The sequence below is a fragment of the Diplotaxodon limnothrissa genome, linkage group LG7 (genome assembly GCF_057381915.1).
Source record: "Diplotaxodon limnothrissa isolate DT_005_m linkage group LG7, D_limnothrissa_male_GT1.1, whole genome shotgun sequence".
NCBI classification, from domain to species: domain Eukaryota; kingdom Metazoa; phylum Chordata; class Actinopteri; order Cichliformes; family Cichlidae; genus Diplotaxodon; species Diplotaxodon limnothrissa.
Window position 1 is genome coordinate 69,046,002 of NC_140602.1, and position 17,668 is coordinate 69,063,669.

At 43.1% G+C, this 17,668-nt stretch overlaps 2 protein-coding genes across 2 annotated transcripts; one reads left to right on the forward strand and one right to left on the reverse strand.

Moving 5' to 3' along the window:
• Positions 1 to 4,047: 4,047 nt before the first annotated feature.
• On the reverse strand, positions 4,048 to 16,614 carry LOC146629724 (mixed lineage kinase domain-like protein). The gene is made up of 11 exons (XM_085358826.1): positions 16,566 to 16,614; positions 7,030 to 7,462; positions 6,782 to 6,859; positions 6,464 to 6,641; positions 6,198 to 6,298; positions 5,896 to 6,031; positions 4,951 to 5,035; positions 4,729 to 4,871; positions 4,424 to 4,473; positions 4,187 to 4,327; positions 4,048 to 4,103 (listed from the first exon to the last, which is right to left on the reverse strand). The coding sequence occupies exons 2-11, from the start codon at positions 7,454 to 7,456 to the stop codon at positions 4,048 to 4,050; spliced, it is 1,395 nt and encodes a 464-aa protein (XP_085214952.1). The 5' UTR covers positions 7,457 to 7,462; positions 16,566 to 16,614.
• LOC146629725 (uncharacterized) lies at positions 8,136 to 8,744 on the forward strand. Its single transcript, XM_085358913.1, has one exon. The coding sequence runs from the start codon at positions 8,136 to 8,138 to the stop codon at positions 8,742 to 8,744; it is 609 nt and encodes a 202-aa protein (XP_085215039.1).
• Positions 16,615 to 17,668: the final 1,054 nt, after the last annotated feature.

The following is a 17,668-nucleotide window of genomic DNA, read 5'->3' on the forward strand; positions in this document are numbered from 1 at the left end:
GTTCTTCGCTGGATCGTTGTGAGAATTGCGTCAGTGAAAGTCGAGCGCCCCAGCAAGTATTTTCCCATGCAGTGTGTGTTCAGCATTTAACAAGCGTCTCTTTGTGTACAGATTCCCTGGACTGTTTTCCTGGTGTGCGAGTGGATTCGTGTCTGGATTGTGTGGAGAGAGACGAGCGTGTTCCCCTGGATCTTCCCCGGAGCCCTGCCCCCCTCACCTTTTGTACATAGCACTGCCCCGTATCTGTGTTTATACACTCATTGGACATTGTTCTGTAATAAATTCTCTTGTGTACATCATCCCCGGAGTCCTGCGCATGAGTCCACCTTGTACGTCGTGACAGTGGCACTGGATGCACCATTTGATTATACCATAGTAAGTATTCTGTTTCATTTTAGAGCAATGGAGTCTTGAATCTTTTGAAAGTTGTTAAATATGTTTCATATTGAATTTATATTTTGACTTCTGCACTATGTTGTGTCAAGGTTTAGACACATTAACAATATCAACATTTTCTGTTAAGCTTCTTGCACAGAGAGGAAGCACAACATGTGCCCATTTTCAGACTAATAAAAGCACAAGTTCCAGGAAGTCAGTCAGGCCAGTGTTCACTTTAAACACTAGTGTAATTACATGGTTAGTGAGACTTGACTCACTGTTAAAATAACTGTCCTGCATCAGAGAATAGCTAAGTTTATATCCCCGTTTGCCCGACACAGGAGCCAGCAGTTGTTGAAGATCTGCCTCCTGCTGTGCAGCAGGTTGTTCAAAATAAGGCACTTTTCTGTGGACACGTAACAATGCCAAAATATCTGTCCTTAAATAAAGAGGACCAGCAGAGGGTTAAGAGACATGTCGGAGGAAGGAGACACTGGAACAAGGGACTTCTTCCTCTTTGTTTTTCAGTTTGCAGAGGACATGGAGCTCTTTTTAAAAGCATGTGCTGACTACGGGTCAATGCGATGTTTGACATGTAACGGACAGATGAAGGTACTGGCTGTTTGGTTTCTTTATGTCTTGTTATTTTTTTTCAGTGTACAAAATCCAATTAAAATTATTTCAAAATGTTGTTCACTTGTTTCCATGTCCATACTTCAAAATAAAAAGCTTGTTGCTATTAACAGTAATGTATTACTGTCGTGGTCCTGAGTCTGAGGACTCGGTGTTGTGTGTTTCTTTATATTCTTGTTTATTCTGCCTTGTCTTTTGTTTAGGTTTGCTATGTGTTAGTGTGTTTGTTTCATGCCTACCTTTCTCCTGTCTCGTTAGCCTATTTTCTCCCAGCTGTGTCTCCCTCCTGTTGCCCATTTCCTAATTACTCCCCTGTGTATGTAAGCCCTGTGTTTTCCTGTGCTCCCTGTTGCGTCGTACCCTCAGATCCTGCCTGTGTGTTCCAGTTAGTGGTTTCATGTTTGGTTCCTGTTTTATTGGTGCCAGCAATAAAGCTGTGGTTTTGAGTTTCAAGTTAGTGTTTGAGTTCTGCACTTGGATCCACATTCTCCACCTGCCCGCACACAGAGCCCTGACAATTACCTTGTAATCAATAATATTTTTATACATTTTACACATTAACCCTCTGGGCTCTATGCTGGCCATTTGTAGCCACCTCACTTTTCTATTTTTGACCATTTTTGCTGTGTTAATGCAAATGGAATTAAACTTCCCAACGGTCTAGATTTTGTTTTTAGCGTTTATAGTGTTCAACTTCAGCTTCTTAAATACATAAAAAATATATACACTAAGCATCATATTATCTATCATGGCAACTTTTGGCCAATTGACCCATTATAACAATTTTAAATTCCCTGTTATTGACACTTTAGGTAAAATTACTTTCATTGTAAACTCAGCACATGAAAATTGTAGGTTTTTTTGTTGTTGTTGTTGTTGTTGTTGTTGTTGTTGTTGTTGTTTTAAACCAAATTACAAGAAGAATCAAAGCTGCAACACAAACAGCAACAAACACTGTTCGTAAATGTGTCCTGGAGTTCATGCAGGTGCAGAAAGGGCCGCTGCTGTAAGTAAGCCTAACAGCTTCCAGATCACTTATTTTCTGGCAAGAAGGCAAGAAGGGCATCACTGCTCTTTTCTACAATCTCCTGGATGATGTGGAAAACAATGCCTTTGTCCCATAAAACCACTTCACAGTAGTAGGAGTCCTCTAAAACCTACAACTGAAGAGTGATCCTCAAAGAAATGGGGCGCACACTGGTGACCTTAACAATTAACAGCCTTGTCCCCGATGCTGAGATGAAAAGAAGTTAGTTTCATCAATGATATGGTGAAAGAATTTGAACTTTATTACCTTTTTTATCTGAAAAGTTACTGGTAATATATAATCTAACAGGCATTTAAAGGGTAAAAAATGGATTTGGATAAAGTTTTGATGGCAAGGACTGGTGCTAATGTAAAGAGTCAACTCGGTCAAAGTAGAAAAATGTTTTAATAAATATTAATCTTGTAGCATTTTGTGAACGTAAACAAAAGGTGGCCATTTGTGGTCATGAACAAGCTGAGAGGGAGTTTTGTCTTTTTTGCTCTCATAATAATCAATGTTGATGGTAATCAATTACATGTCCCAGACTCTACTATTAATAACACAAGTAACACTGCTAATATATGAAATGGTGAGTTTTGAGGTTTTCTTCCAACAAGCATATTGTACCAAAAAAATGTTGTTTTAAGGGTTAAAAATGTAAAACGTAATGACTATTTTATATTTGTGAAAAAAGAACTTTATGCAGAAAAAGTATCAAAAAACCCATAAAACTAATAAAAAATAGACCTAATCTGACACTTTTGTCCACGAACAAGCTGAAGGGATTTTTGAACAAACCCAGAGGGTCAACAAACATTTAATTGGAACCATGTTTATTTCTCAGCAGCATCAATAGTAACAAAAACACAATTTAGATTTTGCTGGCAAAGTCGATTGTTCTTATTTATTTTAAGTACATCCTATAAACCTTTTATTCCAAAATATTGCGATACAGGATACAATTTTTTTAAAACAAGAACTTTGTTAAACAAACAATGAGTTTACAACACACACACAGATGAAGTATACAAGAGAATAGAACATGAATACAAATAACCAGGGGTAAAAAAACGATTCACAAAAAATTCACATATATGTTGTGTTTTGAGAGACTTTTTGCTGGTGGAGTCTGATATTGATTTTATGTACAATTCAACATCCTTAAAATAACATTGGAGGCGGGGTGAGTGAGGGGCGGGGATTTGGCCTGGACGCTCTGTTTAGAGCAGAGATGGGCAACGCGTTACTGTAATCTGATTACTTTTTTCAAGTAACGAGTAAAGTAAGGGATTACTATTACAAAATCGGTAATTACATTACCGTTACTTTTCCGTAGGAACGCTGCGTTACTAAAACCGTCGTTTTTTTGCGAGAATGTCTCATGACAGTGACGTAAGCGAGTGCGACGTTCGTGACAACAGCTGTGTGCAGATCAACAATGGATCATATGTCGAGTGCGGCAGAGAGTATGAGCGTGCAGAGAATGTTGCATATAATTAAATTTTTGCTTGATGCATAAAGTTAAAAGATTAAAACTAATAAAACAAGTTTTAAAAAGAGACTTTTCCATTTGATTACATTTTGTATGATGGATTATGCAGAAAAAGTAGAATTGGGCTGAAAGATCTATCGCTTCATTACCTATTCAGGTTGTAAATCGTGTTTTTAAAAAGTAACTAAGTAATTAATTACTTTTGAAAATAAGTAATCAGTAAAGTAATGGGATTACCTTTTTGAGGAAGTAATCAGTAATTGGTTACTGATTACTTTTTTCAAGTAACTTGACCAACACTGGTTTAGAGCTAATAAAACATTGGGGACATGAAGGCTTCTTGCCTTCATTTGTGGAATGAAGGCAAGAGTGCTTTCTGGCACTCCAGATAAAGAACAGAATATGTAGAAAATACAATAATGAGAAAAACTAAAATATTAACGTCAACGCCCACGGATCCTGACAGTTATCTTCCTGTTTTATTCCGAGTTGTGTTTCCTCTTCAGGATGATTCTAATCAGTCTTGTTGTTCCTCCAGTTGTGTCACCACACTGCGCAGTTTATCCAGCAGCACTGCACAGGAGAAAATATCAAGACTGTAATAATGAACAGAAACAGTAATCACATGTACTCAGTCACAGAGTAACTGAACTCACCTCCAGCTGATGGCCTCTGGAAGCAGTCGTAGGCCCGGCACTCGTTGATCAGCTGTCCCAGTTCTGCAGGACAGTCATCAGGAAGCGGCTCTTGATACTTCTCTTCATACACCTTCTGATAAATTTTTTCATCTGAAAAACCTACGAGACATTTGAAGACACGTCAGGAGGAGAAGTCGATGGAGAGGACTCCAAATCTTAGTTTAAATCTGCAGTGAGTGTAGTTTAGACACAAACCTTCAAAAGGATTCTTACAGGTTACAATTTCCCACAGGATGATTCCAAAACTGAAACAAGTTCAAAAGGAAATTTGATCATTTGACAAACCACAGCAGGTCTGAAATCAGTAAAGTGTTCTGAGGTCAGCCAGGAGCTGTTTTCACACAAACCCCCAACCAGAGGAGTCTCGCTCCGATGGCACATGTAAGTCACTTCTACATCAGCTTCACTTTCAGACCCACAAGCTAAGTCCATCTTTTAGAAAGTTTATGATTGAGGGCCTTTGAGCACACCTCTGTGGACCCACAGCCGTGGGGTCTCACCTGTACATCTCCCACTCTTTGCAGTAGCTGAAGCTGGCGTCGTGGAACTTCTCGGGACAGTGGTAGCACAGCGACCTCACGGCTCTGTCCTCCGTCTGCCTTTTCAGAGACGTCTCTGTTTTCGACAGCCTGAAACCTCCCAGCTGGAAACGACAACCAAACCGTCACATGAAGCAAATATGTTCAGCTGCAAGGAATCCCAGCATGCATTGCCTTCAGTACCTTGACGGTGTAGTCTTTAGTCACCAGGAACTTGCTGCTGTTGATGGACCCGTGAACCCTCCATTTTTCCTCTGTGTTGTGCAGTCTAAGATACGACAGGTAAAGTCATCATCACCAACATGACTCTATGAACGACACGGTCACTGTGAAGCTGCCCAACTCTAAAGAAGATGCAATGATTTGCAGACCTCAAACTTTACTCACAGAACTCAGAAAACATATCGAAGGTTTCAGCTGAGAAACTTTACAATGCAAAGAAAAAGTATTGGCTCCTTTTGAACTTGAGGGCAGGAACATATCTCCTAAAAGTCGGGCCGTGTTTCCCGCTGTGTAGAGTTCCTCTTCTTTTAACAACAGCCTGTAACTTTGTGTGAACTGAGGCTGCCGTACTTCTGGGAGAGGAACACTCCCGGGTCTCCTTCGTTCTGTGTTTGGTTTCACGATGCTCCAGATGTTCTCAGCTGGTAGGCCGCGTCGCCACCTGCACTCTTCTACTGAGAAGCCGTGCTGTTGGAACGGATGCAGTCTGTGGTTCAGCATCATCCTGCAGAAACATAAAGGCCTTCCCTGGACGGAGCATATGTTGCTCTAAAGCCTGTATATACCTTTCAGCATTGATGGAGCCTCTCCAGATGTGCCAGCTGCCAGTTTCGTTGATACGATCCCCAACCCATCAGAGACTTTGACCGAAGCACTGATAACGAGCGGGATGGTCCCTCGCCTCTTCATTAACCCGATTAGGTGCAAAATGTTCCTCCATCTTTTCCTCGTAGCACCACTTACTGTTCCAGCCTCCAACTTTTTCTGTGTGCTGTTGTAGATAAAATAACTCTGACCCTGATGAGATCTGCAGATCGTTGCCTTCTGTCTTCATTTACATTTTACACAGGGTCCCAACTTGTTTGGAGTTTAGGTTAGAATCTGTAATAAAGCAGACACACTGACCGATAGAGTCCTCGTACTGCATCCAAACACATGTGAGCTTTCCTGATCCAGGTCAGAGTGAGGTCAGAGTCCAGAACCTGGCGAAGACTTCCTTTCTCACAGTACTCCATGATGATGAAGAACTGAGGCTTGGGTCCTACAGGCAGGCACAAGGACAAGTTATTACAGGTTTGTCACTGAGTGTATTTATCTGTGATGTTTTCACGTATTTATATGTGGGGATAGCGTGTAACAGACACTCTGGTCCACCGTGAGGATTCCCCCCGACGTGGACACGCAGACCTCTGTGTTCACGCGCTCACCGTTCTCATCCTGGATGCAGATTCCAAACATTCGCAGGATGTTGGGCGACTCAAACTGCTTCATGGTGTCGACTTCCTTGTTGAAAATAGACTTCACGTCTCTGGATGTGGAGAAAATGTTTGATGGCAGTGAATACAGCAGGACACAGAGAGCACTGGGAGCCTGAGCTGGAACAGCATATAAGTGAATGTGTGTGTTATTTTCTAATGGGAAGGACTATTTTCCTGTGTTTCTTCCCAGTATGGGGCTGAACTGTGGCACTGACCGTGCACTGGTGTTCATGGGGTCGAGGTATCTCTTGATGGCCACTGGGAATCCCTGATATTCTCCTTTGTAGAGCTCGCAGCTCGCTGTTGTCTTGAAGGGCTTTTTGGGATGTTGATACTTCAGTTCATCTGGTTTAATCTGTCGCACAGCCACGCTGCTGAAACTGGGCTTATTCACTGTGAACAAAAAAGATAAAGACTCCAATGATAAATCCCACTTTCTCAACATAAGATGTGTGTTTTGTCAGTAAGTCACCATTCACAGACTTGTTTATGACACAACTCTGCGCAGGGCCGCTCAGCGATGTCGTACTCACACATCTGCACCACTTTGTCCAGCTGTCTCAGTATGGTGTTGGTTTTCTCCTGCTGCTCTTTCATGTAGTCCATCAGCACTGAAGAACAGAGAGAAACACAAACTCTGAGTCTGGTCCAAACGCTCTAACAGGATTTATTCTAAGTGTGGAAACACTGAGAGGAACAGAATCCGCTTTGGTGAACCAGGATCAAAACACTAAAGAGCTCTGCTTGAACGTCTCTAAAGACAAATTCAGTTTCTCCTCACATTTGGTCATCTCCGTGTCGTCCTCCTTCCCGTCCATTTCGTCTTCTCTCTCTCTCTGTCTAAACACCTCGTACAGCATCTTGCTCTGTTCTGATTGCAGAGCTAGACACAGGGCCTGGTAAGCATCGTTGAGCCGCTCGCTCACCGTATCAAACTCTTCTCCGTGGCTGCCCGATTTCAGGATGCGCTCCACCAAGTTGGCTGCCGTGTATTTTTCAATTAGCCTCTGTGTTGACTCCAGAGTTAGGATCAGCTCCTCGACGGCTTTCTTTACCTCTGGAGAGAACTCTGTGATGGACTTCACCACATCCTCGAGGGCTTTGACTCGGACCGAAATCCGCTGGCAGCGCTTTTTGTTGGCCTTCACCTTTTTAGCCAGCTTGTAGATGTTTGTGGCAGCAGAAAAGAAGGGCTTTACTGTTTCCATGATGAGCTGAAGAGACAGAGAGGACAGTTTATAACAGGAAAAATGCAACAAATCAAAGCACATCCATCAATGCTTCAATGCTCAGGAGGCGTCCTACTGAACTCAACTGGCTTCTGTTAATGTGAAAGAGTCGTGTCTCTGCTCTGAGCTGCTCAGAGCTCCTCACCCACTTAGTCCTGCAGACCCCTCACCAACCCATCTGTCTCCAGCTCCACTCTCTCCTCACTTGTGAAAAGGAAAGATACTTTTGAGTCAAACTCGTAGCTGAAAGCCTGGGACCAAAGCCAGCAACTATGACAATATTACATGGTGTGTAACCAAGTAGGTTTTTAGTCCTTCCTCTCACGTCTCAGTAAGTCTTAGTTTGTTGCTCCTTCATCTTTGGCATCACGCCTTCATGTCTTTGCAGCTACCTCTCAAAGACAAATCAAGACCTTGGATTACTCTCCAGTGTTGATCCACACACAAAGACCACACAGATTTGGCTTTTGTGGACTCGCTACATCATGAATTTATCTGTTTGGCTCGTTTGGCTCTCAGCGAAGGCGGTCGCACTTTTTCTCCTCTCCTCCTTCCCCTTATCTTCCCTGCTTAGCCTCTTGTGTCCTTGTCTTGTCTCGTGTGCATTAGTTTCCCTGGAACAGTCTGTCACTGTCGTTCTCTAAAACCTAAAAGAATTATGGATTTGATCAACTGTTCTCTGAATGCTATTGACACCCTTTTCTCAACGAGAAGTCTGGGCTCGGGAGAGCCTGAGTGCCCTGGAGGGACTTTCCCTGCCGGATACACGATGGATGGGTGGCAGACCTGGAGGATCTTGTGTCTGGCGGGACTGTCGATCGAGGACGCTGAAGATATCTACCTATTCGGAACCATGATAACAGGGTTCTTGTTGATCGGAGCTGGCTTGGCCCTGACCTATCGGAGAAATAAGAGAGCGGAACCGGCTGTTCAAACCCCCCCAAGGCTGCCCGCTGGGATTGAAGCGATGGGACGAGGCGCGACCTCTCACAACGAACCCAGCATGGGTAACACCTTGGAGACGCTTACAGCTGCCGTTAAGACTCAAAATAACACCATTGAGCGTTTGATGGGATACATCAAAGAGAGGCCTGCTCAAAATGAGACCCTTGAGCGAAAGTTGGATCACATCGCAGAACGGCTCACTGCAGTTGTGAGGTCTCAGAATCACAAGAATGACAACACCACGGACCAGAAGTTTGATACCATCATGGGGAGGCTCGCAGCTCTACAACGGGAGATTGAGAGACCAGTGTCAGAGTGTTAAAGAGTAGCTTGAAATTCTGAGCTGCTCACATAAAAGAAAAATCAACAACATCAACATGCGGACACCACGGCGCCAGCTGCTCAGGCCCAAGGCTGGAGCCGAACAACAACTCCCTGATAACGTCTGTGTGATGACTATTCTTCCCATCCCATGCAAGGCCACCTGGGTTGGCTAGCAGACTGTTTAATTAGCCTGATAGGGCGAAGGACACTGTCTCAGCTGAACTATGGACACGCACACACTTACACTGATAAGCACTCACATATCCCCCCTCCCCTTCCAATGCCTTCGATGCTTGTTGCCTCCTGGGAACACGAGGCGGGTCTGAGCCCGCGCTGGAGAGTCGGCGCAGTGGCAGGATGGCTGCTGTGTTGCCTGGGTGAACTCCTTACCCCCTACCCAACCCTGTTGCTGGTCACGTGCTCCATAATGTTGTACTGTGGACATTTATGTGCTTTTCTGTGCAGAGGAGTTATTTTGTTTCCTGTTCTCATGCTGTCCTCCTATAGCCCAGCATGAGCAGAGGTCTCTTTTTTTCCTCTTGTACTTTCCCATTGTAGCGCAGCTGGACTGGCCATCGGGTATGCCCGAGGTTTCTGGCATCTGCCCGGTGGGCCGCTGGCAATTTTTTGTTTTTATGGGCCGATCGATTTTTTTTTGGAAGGGTATAAATAATGAAAGGTGTTGGATTGGCCAATTGGTCATGATCGACTCTGGGCTGGACCAATTACAGCCGAGGAGGTCGGATGCACCCTCCCCCTTGTTTAGCAATCTTATAGACGAACTAAAGAAAATGGAGAACAAAAAAAGGAAAGGAGGTGCAGAAAAAATTAGGGCCAAAAAGAAACAAGCCCTTCAGGCAGACGCTGCCAAATGTGTAAAAATAACTGAATTGTTTGGCGGTAGCTATGGCATAGCTTCCACAGATTTAGCAACATCAGCAAGTGGTGGAGGCCAGCAGGTGGATAAGGGAAAGGGGAGGCAAGAGGAGGAGAGACCGAGGCGGCCGCCGGTCATAGTGGCAGAGGAACTGAACTTCAGGTAAGAAGTTATGACCTGGGCCCTGTTTCAGGAAGCCGGTTTAGTGGAAAAACTGAGTAAGTATACCCTGAGTTAACGAAAACTCTGGGTTTTCGGTTTCACAAAGCGAGTTCAGCTGCAGCCTGAGTGAGTCACTATGACGACACACTCCGTGAAGCTAACCTGCCCCCTAGCAGGTTTACTACAACTAACCCTGACTGTCTCCGCCCCTTTGTCGGAAACCTGACAGTAGGAAGTGTCGGACATGGCGTGCCACTTCCTTGAAGAGCCAGTAGATCGTGAAGCCCAAATTCTCCGCAGAGCTCTCCGCCGGGAGAGAGTGATCAGAGCGCGTTTGGACATTTTATCATTTCCTGATGATTTTCTGTGCGAACGTTACCGTTTCTCAGCACAATCTATAAGTTATTTGGATAACATCCTCAGGCCTAATATTACGCATGTGACACATCGCGGACATGCTCTCAGTTCATTGCATATTATTTGTATTGCACTTCGGTTTCTTGCAAACGGGAGCTTTCTGTATAATATTGGTGACGCTGAGCACGTTTCCAAGGCTACCGTCTGTCGGGCAGTCAGGAATGTTACAGTTGCACTGAAACGTCTCCTGTACTCGTCTGTGGTGTTCCCCGGTCACAGACCCACAAGATTTATCAAAGAGGGATGCCACAAAATTGCAGGTATCAGGATGACCAAAACTTAATGTATGATGTGGTGATACTTGGACTACTACTTAAATTGCACATTTATTTTCAGGGTTCCCAGGCGTGATTGGCTGTACAGATGGCACTCACATTCCAATCATTGCTCCTTCAGTAAATGAAGGAGACTATGTGAACAGGAAGTCTTTCCACAGCATTAATGTGCAGGTACATAGTTCCCTGTAGCATGTCAAACTAACAAATTATTTCATTATAGTAATGGATGCTAATTTGTGTTCTCTGCACTGTGAAGATCATATGTGATGCTGCCAACATTATCACAAATGTGGAAGCCAAGTGGCCAGGCTCTGTCCATGACTCACAAATATTCCGTGAATGTACACTGAGCACAAAATTTGGACATGGTGAGTTGAGAATACTTTAAAATATATAAAGACCAATTGCTTCAGGGACATTTGAACTGAAGTGTATCCTTCTGTCTTAGGAGAGTTCACTGGCTACTTGCTTGGTGATAGGGGGTATCCATGTTTACCCTATTTGCTTACCCCTTACCCTGACCCTGAACCGGGCCCACAGCAGCGATATAATCTGGCTAATTGCAGGACAAGAGCCAGAATTGAAATGACTATCGGAATGCTTAAGGCCCGGTTCCATTGCCTGCAAAGACTCAGGGTCACCCCAGAAAGGGCATGTGACATTATTGTGGCATGTGTGATTCTTCACAACATTGCCACAATTAGAGGAGAACACTGTCCTTCTGAACCAAACATCAGCAGTGATCCAAACCATGAACATCCTGACCCTCCCACGGACATACAAGATGGAAGAGCAGTCAGAGACACCATATGTCACAATCATTTCCTTTGACCCATCACCTCAACATGTTGAAAGAAGAATAAACAGATTTTCTGTTCAACTGGCTTTATTGGTCGCCTGTATTTCCTGTACACAAAGTATTAAAAGATGTAAACCTCATAAAGTGTCTCTGTTGCTTCCTCCTCTGTAACAGCTGTCAATGTTTCTTCATTATTTTCCTGTAGTAAAGAAATAGACAACATTGCTGTTCTACTGTAAACTCATATAATCTGTGGAGTATTACTCACAACTGCATGTTGGTCTGGCTCAACAGGAGGCTGCACCAGATGCAGTACACCACCACCATCAACTGATAGAATATGAGGTTTATACAGGTCACTTATAACTTACAAGGGACCAAATGGCAATTAACAAACATACCAATCACCTTACACTTCATTGTCATTATGCTCTCAAAGACAACCAAGACTGAGGGAAGGCAAAATCAGTCGGAAAATAACTTCACTACAAAATAATCCATTATGGTAAAGAGTTTATCAAATGAATGAGTAGCACTGCAAAGGTGACTGTGAAGAAAGGATGTATGCACATCATGTATTATTTTGAATTTACCCCTTATGTAGGCACTTGTGTCTTGCGGGGTTATTGCCTCAGAGGATGTCCCCGCAGAGATGCCTTCGGCCACAGGGCGCCCACTGTTTTGGCTGAGGGCCAACTGCTCAGCCTCTGTGAGTGGTGGTGGTGGAGGACCCCCACCTGTTTTTCGGGCCTCCGCTTTTTTTCTGTTGGCTATAACGGGCCACATTTGAGCATACAGAGTAAGCAAATATGTACTTGTAATGTGCTCAGATAATTTCAATAAGTGCTTACAGAAAGAAAATTAATGTAGCCTCTAACTGCAATTGATTTACATGGGACAAACAGACCAAGCACTATGGCTCATAATACAATTACACCTTACCTGTTTGGACTATATTTTTATATTTCATTTTTACTTGCTGCCAGGCACGTTTGGGGCCTGTTGGGTTGCACCTGCGCTCACATCACATCACAAAATAAAATGTATAAAATAACAAATAAAATAACATATGATAAAATAACGTGTTAAATGGGTGGAAATCCCTCGATCAATGTTTAAATTAACACTCACGCATTGACTCTGTCGGCTATGTTTTGCCATGCATGCTCACTTTCTTTTGCAGCTGCGGCTGTGTTACTTTTTTCCGCGGAATTTGCATGTTATCGGCATATGCTGCCATCAGAATTTCGGCCTCAAGCGCTGTAAAATACATTGACCGCGCCTTCTTTCCCTCCGTCTCCATGGTGACTCGCTTAATCTGTGCTCCGCTTATCAGGGCTTTATGTATCCTCGTCCGCGCGCTTCACTTGGGGTTAAAGCAACTCCGCGTTGACTGAACTAATTGTTATCAGCCTTTCTGAAACGGAATATTCCGAGTTGGACAGTTCGGGGTTACTCAACCGTGAGTGTCGTTTTTCACTCTGAGTTTTCCAAACCGGCTTCCTGAAATAGGGCCCTGGGCCCTGTTTCAGGAAGCCGGTTTAGTGCAAACTCTGAGTAAGTACACCCTGAGTTAACGGAAACTCTGGGTTTTCGGTTTCACAAAGCGAGTTTAGATTAATTCTGAGTGAGTTACTATGACGACACACTCCATGAAGTAAACCTGCCCCCTAGCAGGTTTACTTCAACTAACCCTGACTGTCTCCGCCTCTTTGTCAGAAACCTGACAGTAGGAAGTGTCAGACATGGCGTGCCCCTTCCTTGAAGAGCCAGTAGATGTTGAAGCCCAAATTCTCCGCAGAGCTCTCCGCCGGGAGAGAGTGATCAGAGCGCGTTCGGACATTTTATCATTTCCTGATGATTTCCTGTGTGAACGTTACCGTTTTTCAGCACAATCAATAAGTTATTTGAATAACATCCTCAGGCCTAATATTGCTCATGTGACACATCGCGGACATCCTCTCAGTTCTGTGCATATTATTTGTATCGCACTTCGGTTTCTTGCAAACGGGAGCTTTCTGTATAATATTGGTGATGCTGAGCACGTTTCCAAGGCTACCGTCTGTCGGGCAGTCAGGACTGTTACAGTTGCACTGAAACGTCTCCTGTACTCGTCTGTGGTGTTCCCCGGTCATAGACCCACAAGATTTATCAAAGAGGGATTCCACAAAATTGCAGGTATCAGGATGAACGAAACTTAATTCATGATGTGGTGATATTTGAACTACTACTTAAATTTTACATTTATTTTCACGGTTCCCAGGCGTGATTGGCTGTATAGATGGCACTCACATTCCAATCATTGCTCCTTCAGTAAATGAAGGAGACTATGTGAACAGGAAGTCTTTCCACAGCATTAATGTACAGGTACATAGTTCCCTGTAGCATTTCAAACTAACAAATTATTTCATTATAGTAATGGATGCTAATTTGTGTTCTCTGCACTGTGAAGATCATATGTGATGCTGCCAACATTATCACAAATGTGGAAGCCAAGTGGCCAGGCTCTGTGAGTGGTGGTGGTGGAGGACCCCCACCTGTTTTTCGGGCCTCCGCTTTTTTTCTGTTGGCTATAACGGGTCACATTTGAGCATACAGAGTAAGCAAATATGTACTTGTAATGTGCTCAGATAATTTCAATAAGTGCTTACAGAGGGGAAATTAATGTAGCCTCTAACTGCAATTGATTTACATGGGACAAACAGACCAAGCACTATGGCTCATAATACAATTACACCACCTGTTTGGACTATATTTTTATATTTCATTTTTACTTGCTGCCAGGAACGTTTGGGGCCTGTTGGGTTGCACCTGCGCTCACATCACATCACAAAATAAAATGTATGAAATAAAAAATAAAATATATTAAAATAACGTGTTAAATGGGTGGAAATCCCTCGATCAATGTTTATATTAACACTCAGGCATTGACTCTGTCGGCTATGTTTTGCCATGCATGCTCCCTTTCTTTTGCAGCTGAGCCTGTGTTACTTTTTTCCGCGGAATTTGCATGTTATCGGCATATGCTGCCATCAGAATTTCGGCCTCAAGCGCTGTAAAATACATTGACCGCGCCTTCTTTCCCTCCGTCTCCATGGTGACTCGCTTAATCTGTGCTCCACTAATCAGGGCTTTATGTATCCTCGTCCGCGCGCTTAATTTGGGGTTAAAGCAACTCCGCGTTGACTGAACTAATTGTTATCAGCCTTTCTGAAACCGAATATTCCGAGTTGGACAGTTCGGGGTTACTCAACCCTGAGTATCGTTTTTCACTCTGAGTTTTCTAAACCGGCTTCCTGAAATAGGGCCCTGCTGTCTATCTGTGTCAGATATAAACCAAGTTTAGTTGTAGTTTGTTTTCGTTGTGCTGACTTTTTACAGTCGCTTAGAATAACTGGTACTGCTACTAGCTAGCATGACGGAGTTTATATACTGCTGGGCGGGTGCTATGAAGTTACTGATAGTAAATTTTATTTTATGCTTAAGGTTAGTTTCTCAAACTCTTCAAAATCTTAACAAATTGTGCCAATCCTTACATGTTGCACCAGGCTGATTTATCAAAAGTGGAGAAGTCTATGGAGAGATGGAGAGATGACTTTATGTCATCCATGAGGGATGCATTTGACATATGTTTCACATATTATAGCCCAACAAGTTACTCATAGCAATTTAAATACGAGCAATCACTTTTTGGCACAACACCGGCTATTGCAGTTAATAATACAACAGCTTCTTGCCATTTTTTGTGTTTCTTTTTATCGCTGTGTAACTGAGTTCAATTGAAAGCCTGCGTGTGCTAGTACCTCTTGCCACAAGTTCCCAGAATCCTTTGCGGTTTTACCCCTGAATGACGTCACATTTTTGGTGGGCCGGTCTCTAGTCAAAATGCCCGGGCTGATTTTTTGTCCCAGTCCAGCCCTGCATTGTAGTGTACATTTCAGTGGTTTTCTGTAATGCAACCATTCTCTGACTTGTATCCCCATGTGATGTCTGTGTTGTGTGTGTAAGGTCGGGGGGGCGGGTTCATTCCACTGCAGGGCAACCTGCCACTGCATGTGGTGAATAAACTTTGAACTTGAACTTGTAAATTTATAGGCTGCAGCAGAAATGTCCTTATATCCCAGGTTTCTGTGGCCCGGAGGCCTGGGTACTTTTACCTTTTTAAAATGTAATTATTTTTGTGATAAAATAAGCATTTTATAGTCTAAAAAACTAATAACAGGGACATATTAGGGTTTTTAAGAGTGTGGAGAGGGTTTTTATGGCTTACAAATAATAAAATTAACATATGGTTTCTACTTGATGGATTTTCACCTGTCGCGGGGTCCCAGAGGTTTTATCTGTAATGTGTTTACTTGGTAAGTAGAGTTTAGTGAACAGGATTTACAAAGGGGTTATAAAGAAATGACCTTAGTTTTTTTACAATGACTGTGTTATTTCACCTACATTATAACCACCCTGGTTCTTTTTGGCGGATTAAAATATCTTTACAGAACTGTTGTTAGACTTGCTGCAGTTTCTGCAGCCCTCTTGGCCACGTCTCTCTTAAGAAAGACATTTTAATGTCAGTGAGACTTTACAGACTTTAACTGGATAAATAAACACATTTAAAAGTGACTTTGCCAAACACTGATTGCAGCGTCTGCTCACAGGAATAATGTTTGGAGCTCAGATGAACTGATATCATTCATGAGGGAAACATTCAGAGCTCAACTGGTAATGTGGCATACCGGGCACCTAACAGCATCCCGTTGGTTCATTTTCATTACTGACACTGGATTGTCCTATGAAATCTCTTTTATGTGACAGACCCCGCCCCTAACTTCGCTGTGCACTCACTCGCAAAAGAAGTGGCTCCAGCTGTGGAGAAGTGAGGAAGAGGCGAGGGAGGTGAAAGTAACGTGGTGAGCAAACAGAATGAAGTGTGTAAAACACAGTCAGGAGTCGAACCCTCAACCTTCAGCTCCACAGGCGAGCAGCGTTAAGACGTCAGCATCCAGCTGCTGGTTTGTTACGTCACCCTGTGCCACGTGGAGCAAAAACATTTTTTTGTCCCAGTTCAGCTCGGAATACATCGCATATTAAAGGCCAACAAGCCACTTTCTGCGGTTTAAATACGGACAAACGCTTTTTCACCAAACACGAGCTTTCTGGCTTCGTGCTTTCCTCTGTTTCACTGAGAGAGGCTGAAACAAACAAACAGCAAAACGCCATAATCCGGGGAGTACTGTCCAAAAACAGACCAGCTGTGAGCAAAGAGCAGAAAAATGCAGAAAAACCGTTTACCTCTGAGATAAAGTTGCTCTTCTTCACAGGAGTTTGCTGTCAGAGCACCACAAGAAAACGAAAGTAGCTCCTGCTTCCTGTTTATGTCTCCCAGCTAAGCGACCGTGGTTAACACGCCTGCATGAGTCACTATGTCCCAGAAGCAGCACACTGCACAGCCACACCCGAGCCCGGCACTTAAACGTCTTCATGAAAAGACACCAGAGGGATTTCTGTTGTTACTATTAAACAAAATGACCTCAACAGACAAAAAGCTTTTTATTTCATGCAAACCTCGCCTGCCTCCAGGAGTCACTTGAGTTAAGTAGAGGATACTCAGGGCAGCCTGCTGGCTTTCCTGAGCCTGCCAGGACAAACCTGAAAGGTTGAATAATATAACACAATAACAGTCGCATCAAGGTGCTTCGTATTGTAAGGTCGACTCTACAATAATACATACACAGAAAGTAGCTCACAAGCCTCCATTGCACTGGAGATTTGCATACTTTGATGAGCATACTTTTTTTTACCATGTTGTGCAAAGCAATGACCAGTAGGACAAAGCACATATTGTCCTCTAGTATAATGAGGAGGGAGAATCAATGTTCAGGAAGATCCAGGGTTAGAAGATATAGAAAATATTGTCAATATTTAGAGCACATGCTACCCTTTCTCTGAAAAAGCACATCAGCCACCTGCAGAAGTGGAAGAAGGCTATGAAGTGAAGAAAAGTGATGAAGAATCTGAACTATGTTCAAGTAGGTTCTCAGGCATCCAGGACATGGTAGTCTGAGGATCTTGGAGAGAAAGTGATAAGATAAGATAAGATAAGATAACCTTTATTAGTCCCACACGTGGGAAATTTGTTTTGTCACAGCAGGAAGTGGACAGTGCAAAAGTTATGAGGCAAAAATTAGAATACAATAAGAATAAATACAGTACACAACTGTACAGAATAGAATAAAATAAAATACTATATACAGTAGAATAAAATAAAATAAATATACAATAAGATAAAAATAGAATACGAATGCTATATACAACTGAGTAAAAATACAACGATGCCAGAAAGGATTATTGCACTTAGTATTATTGCATATGTATGGATGTGTGTGCTTGATCAG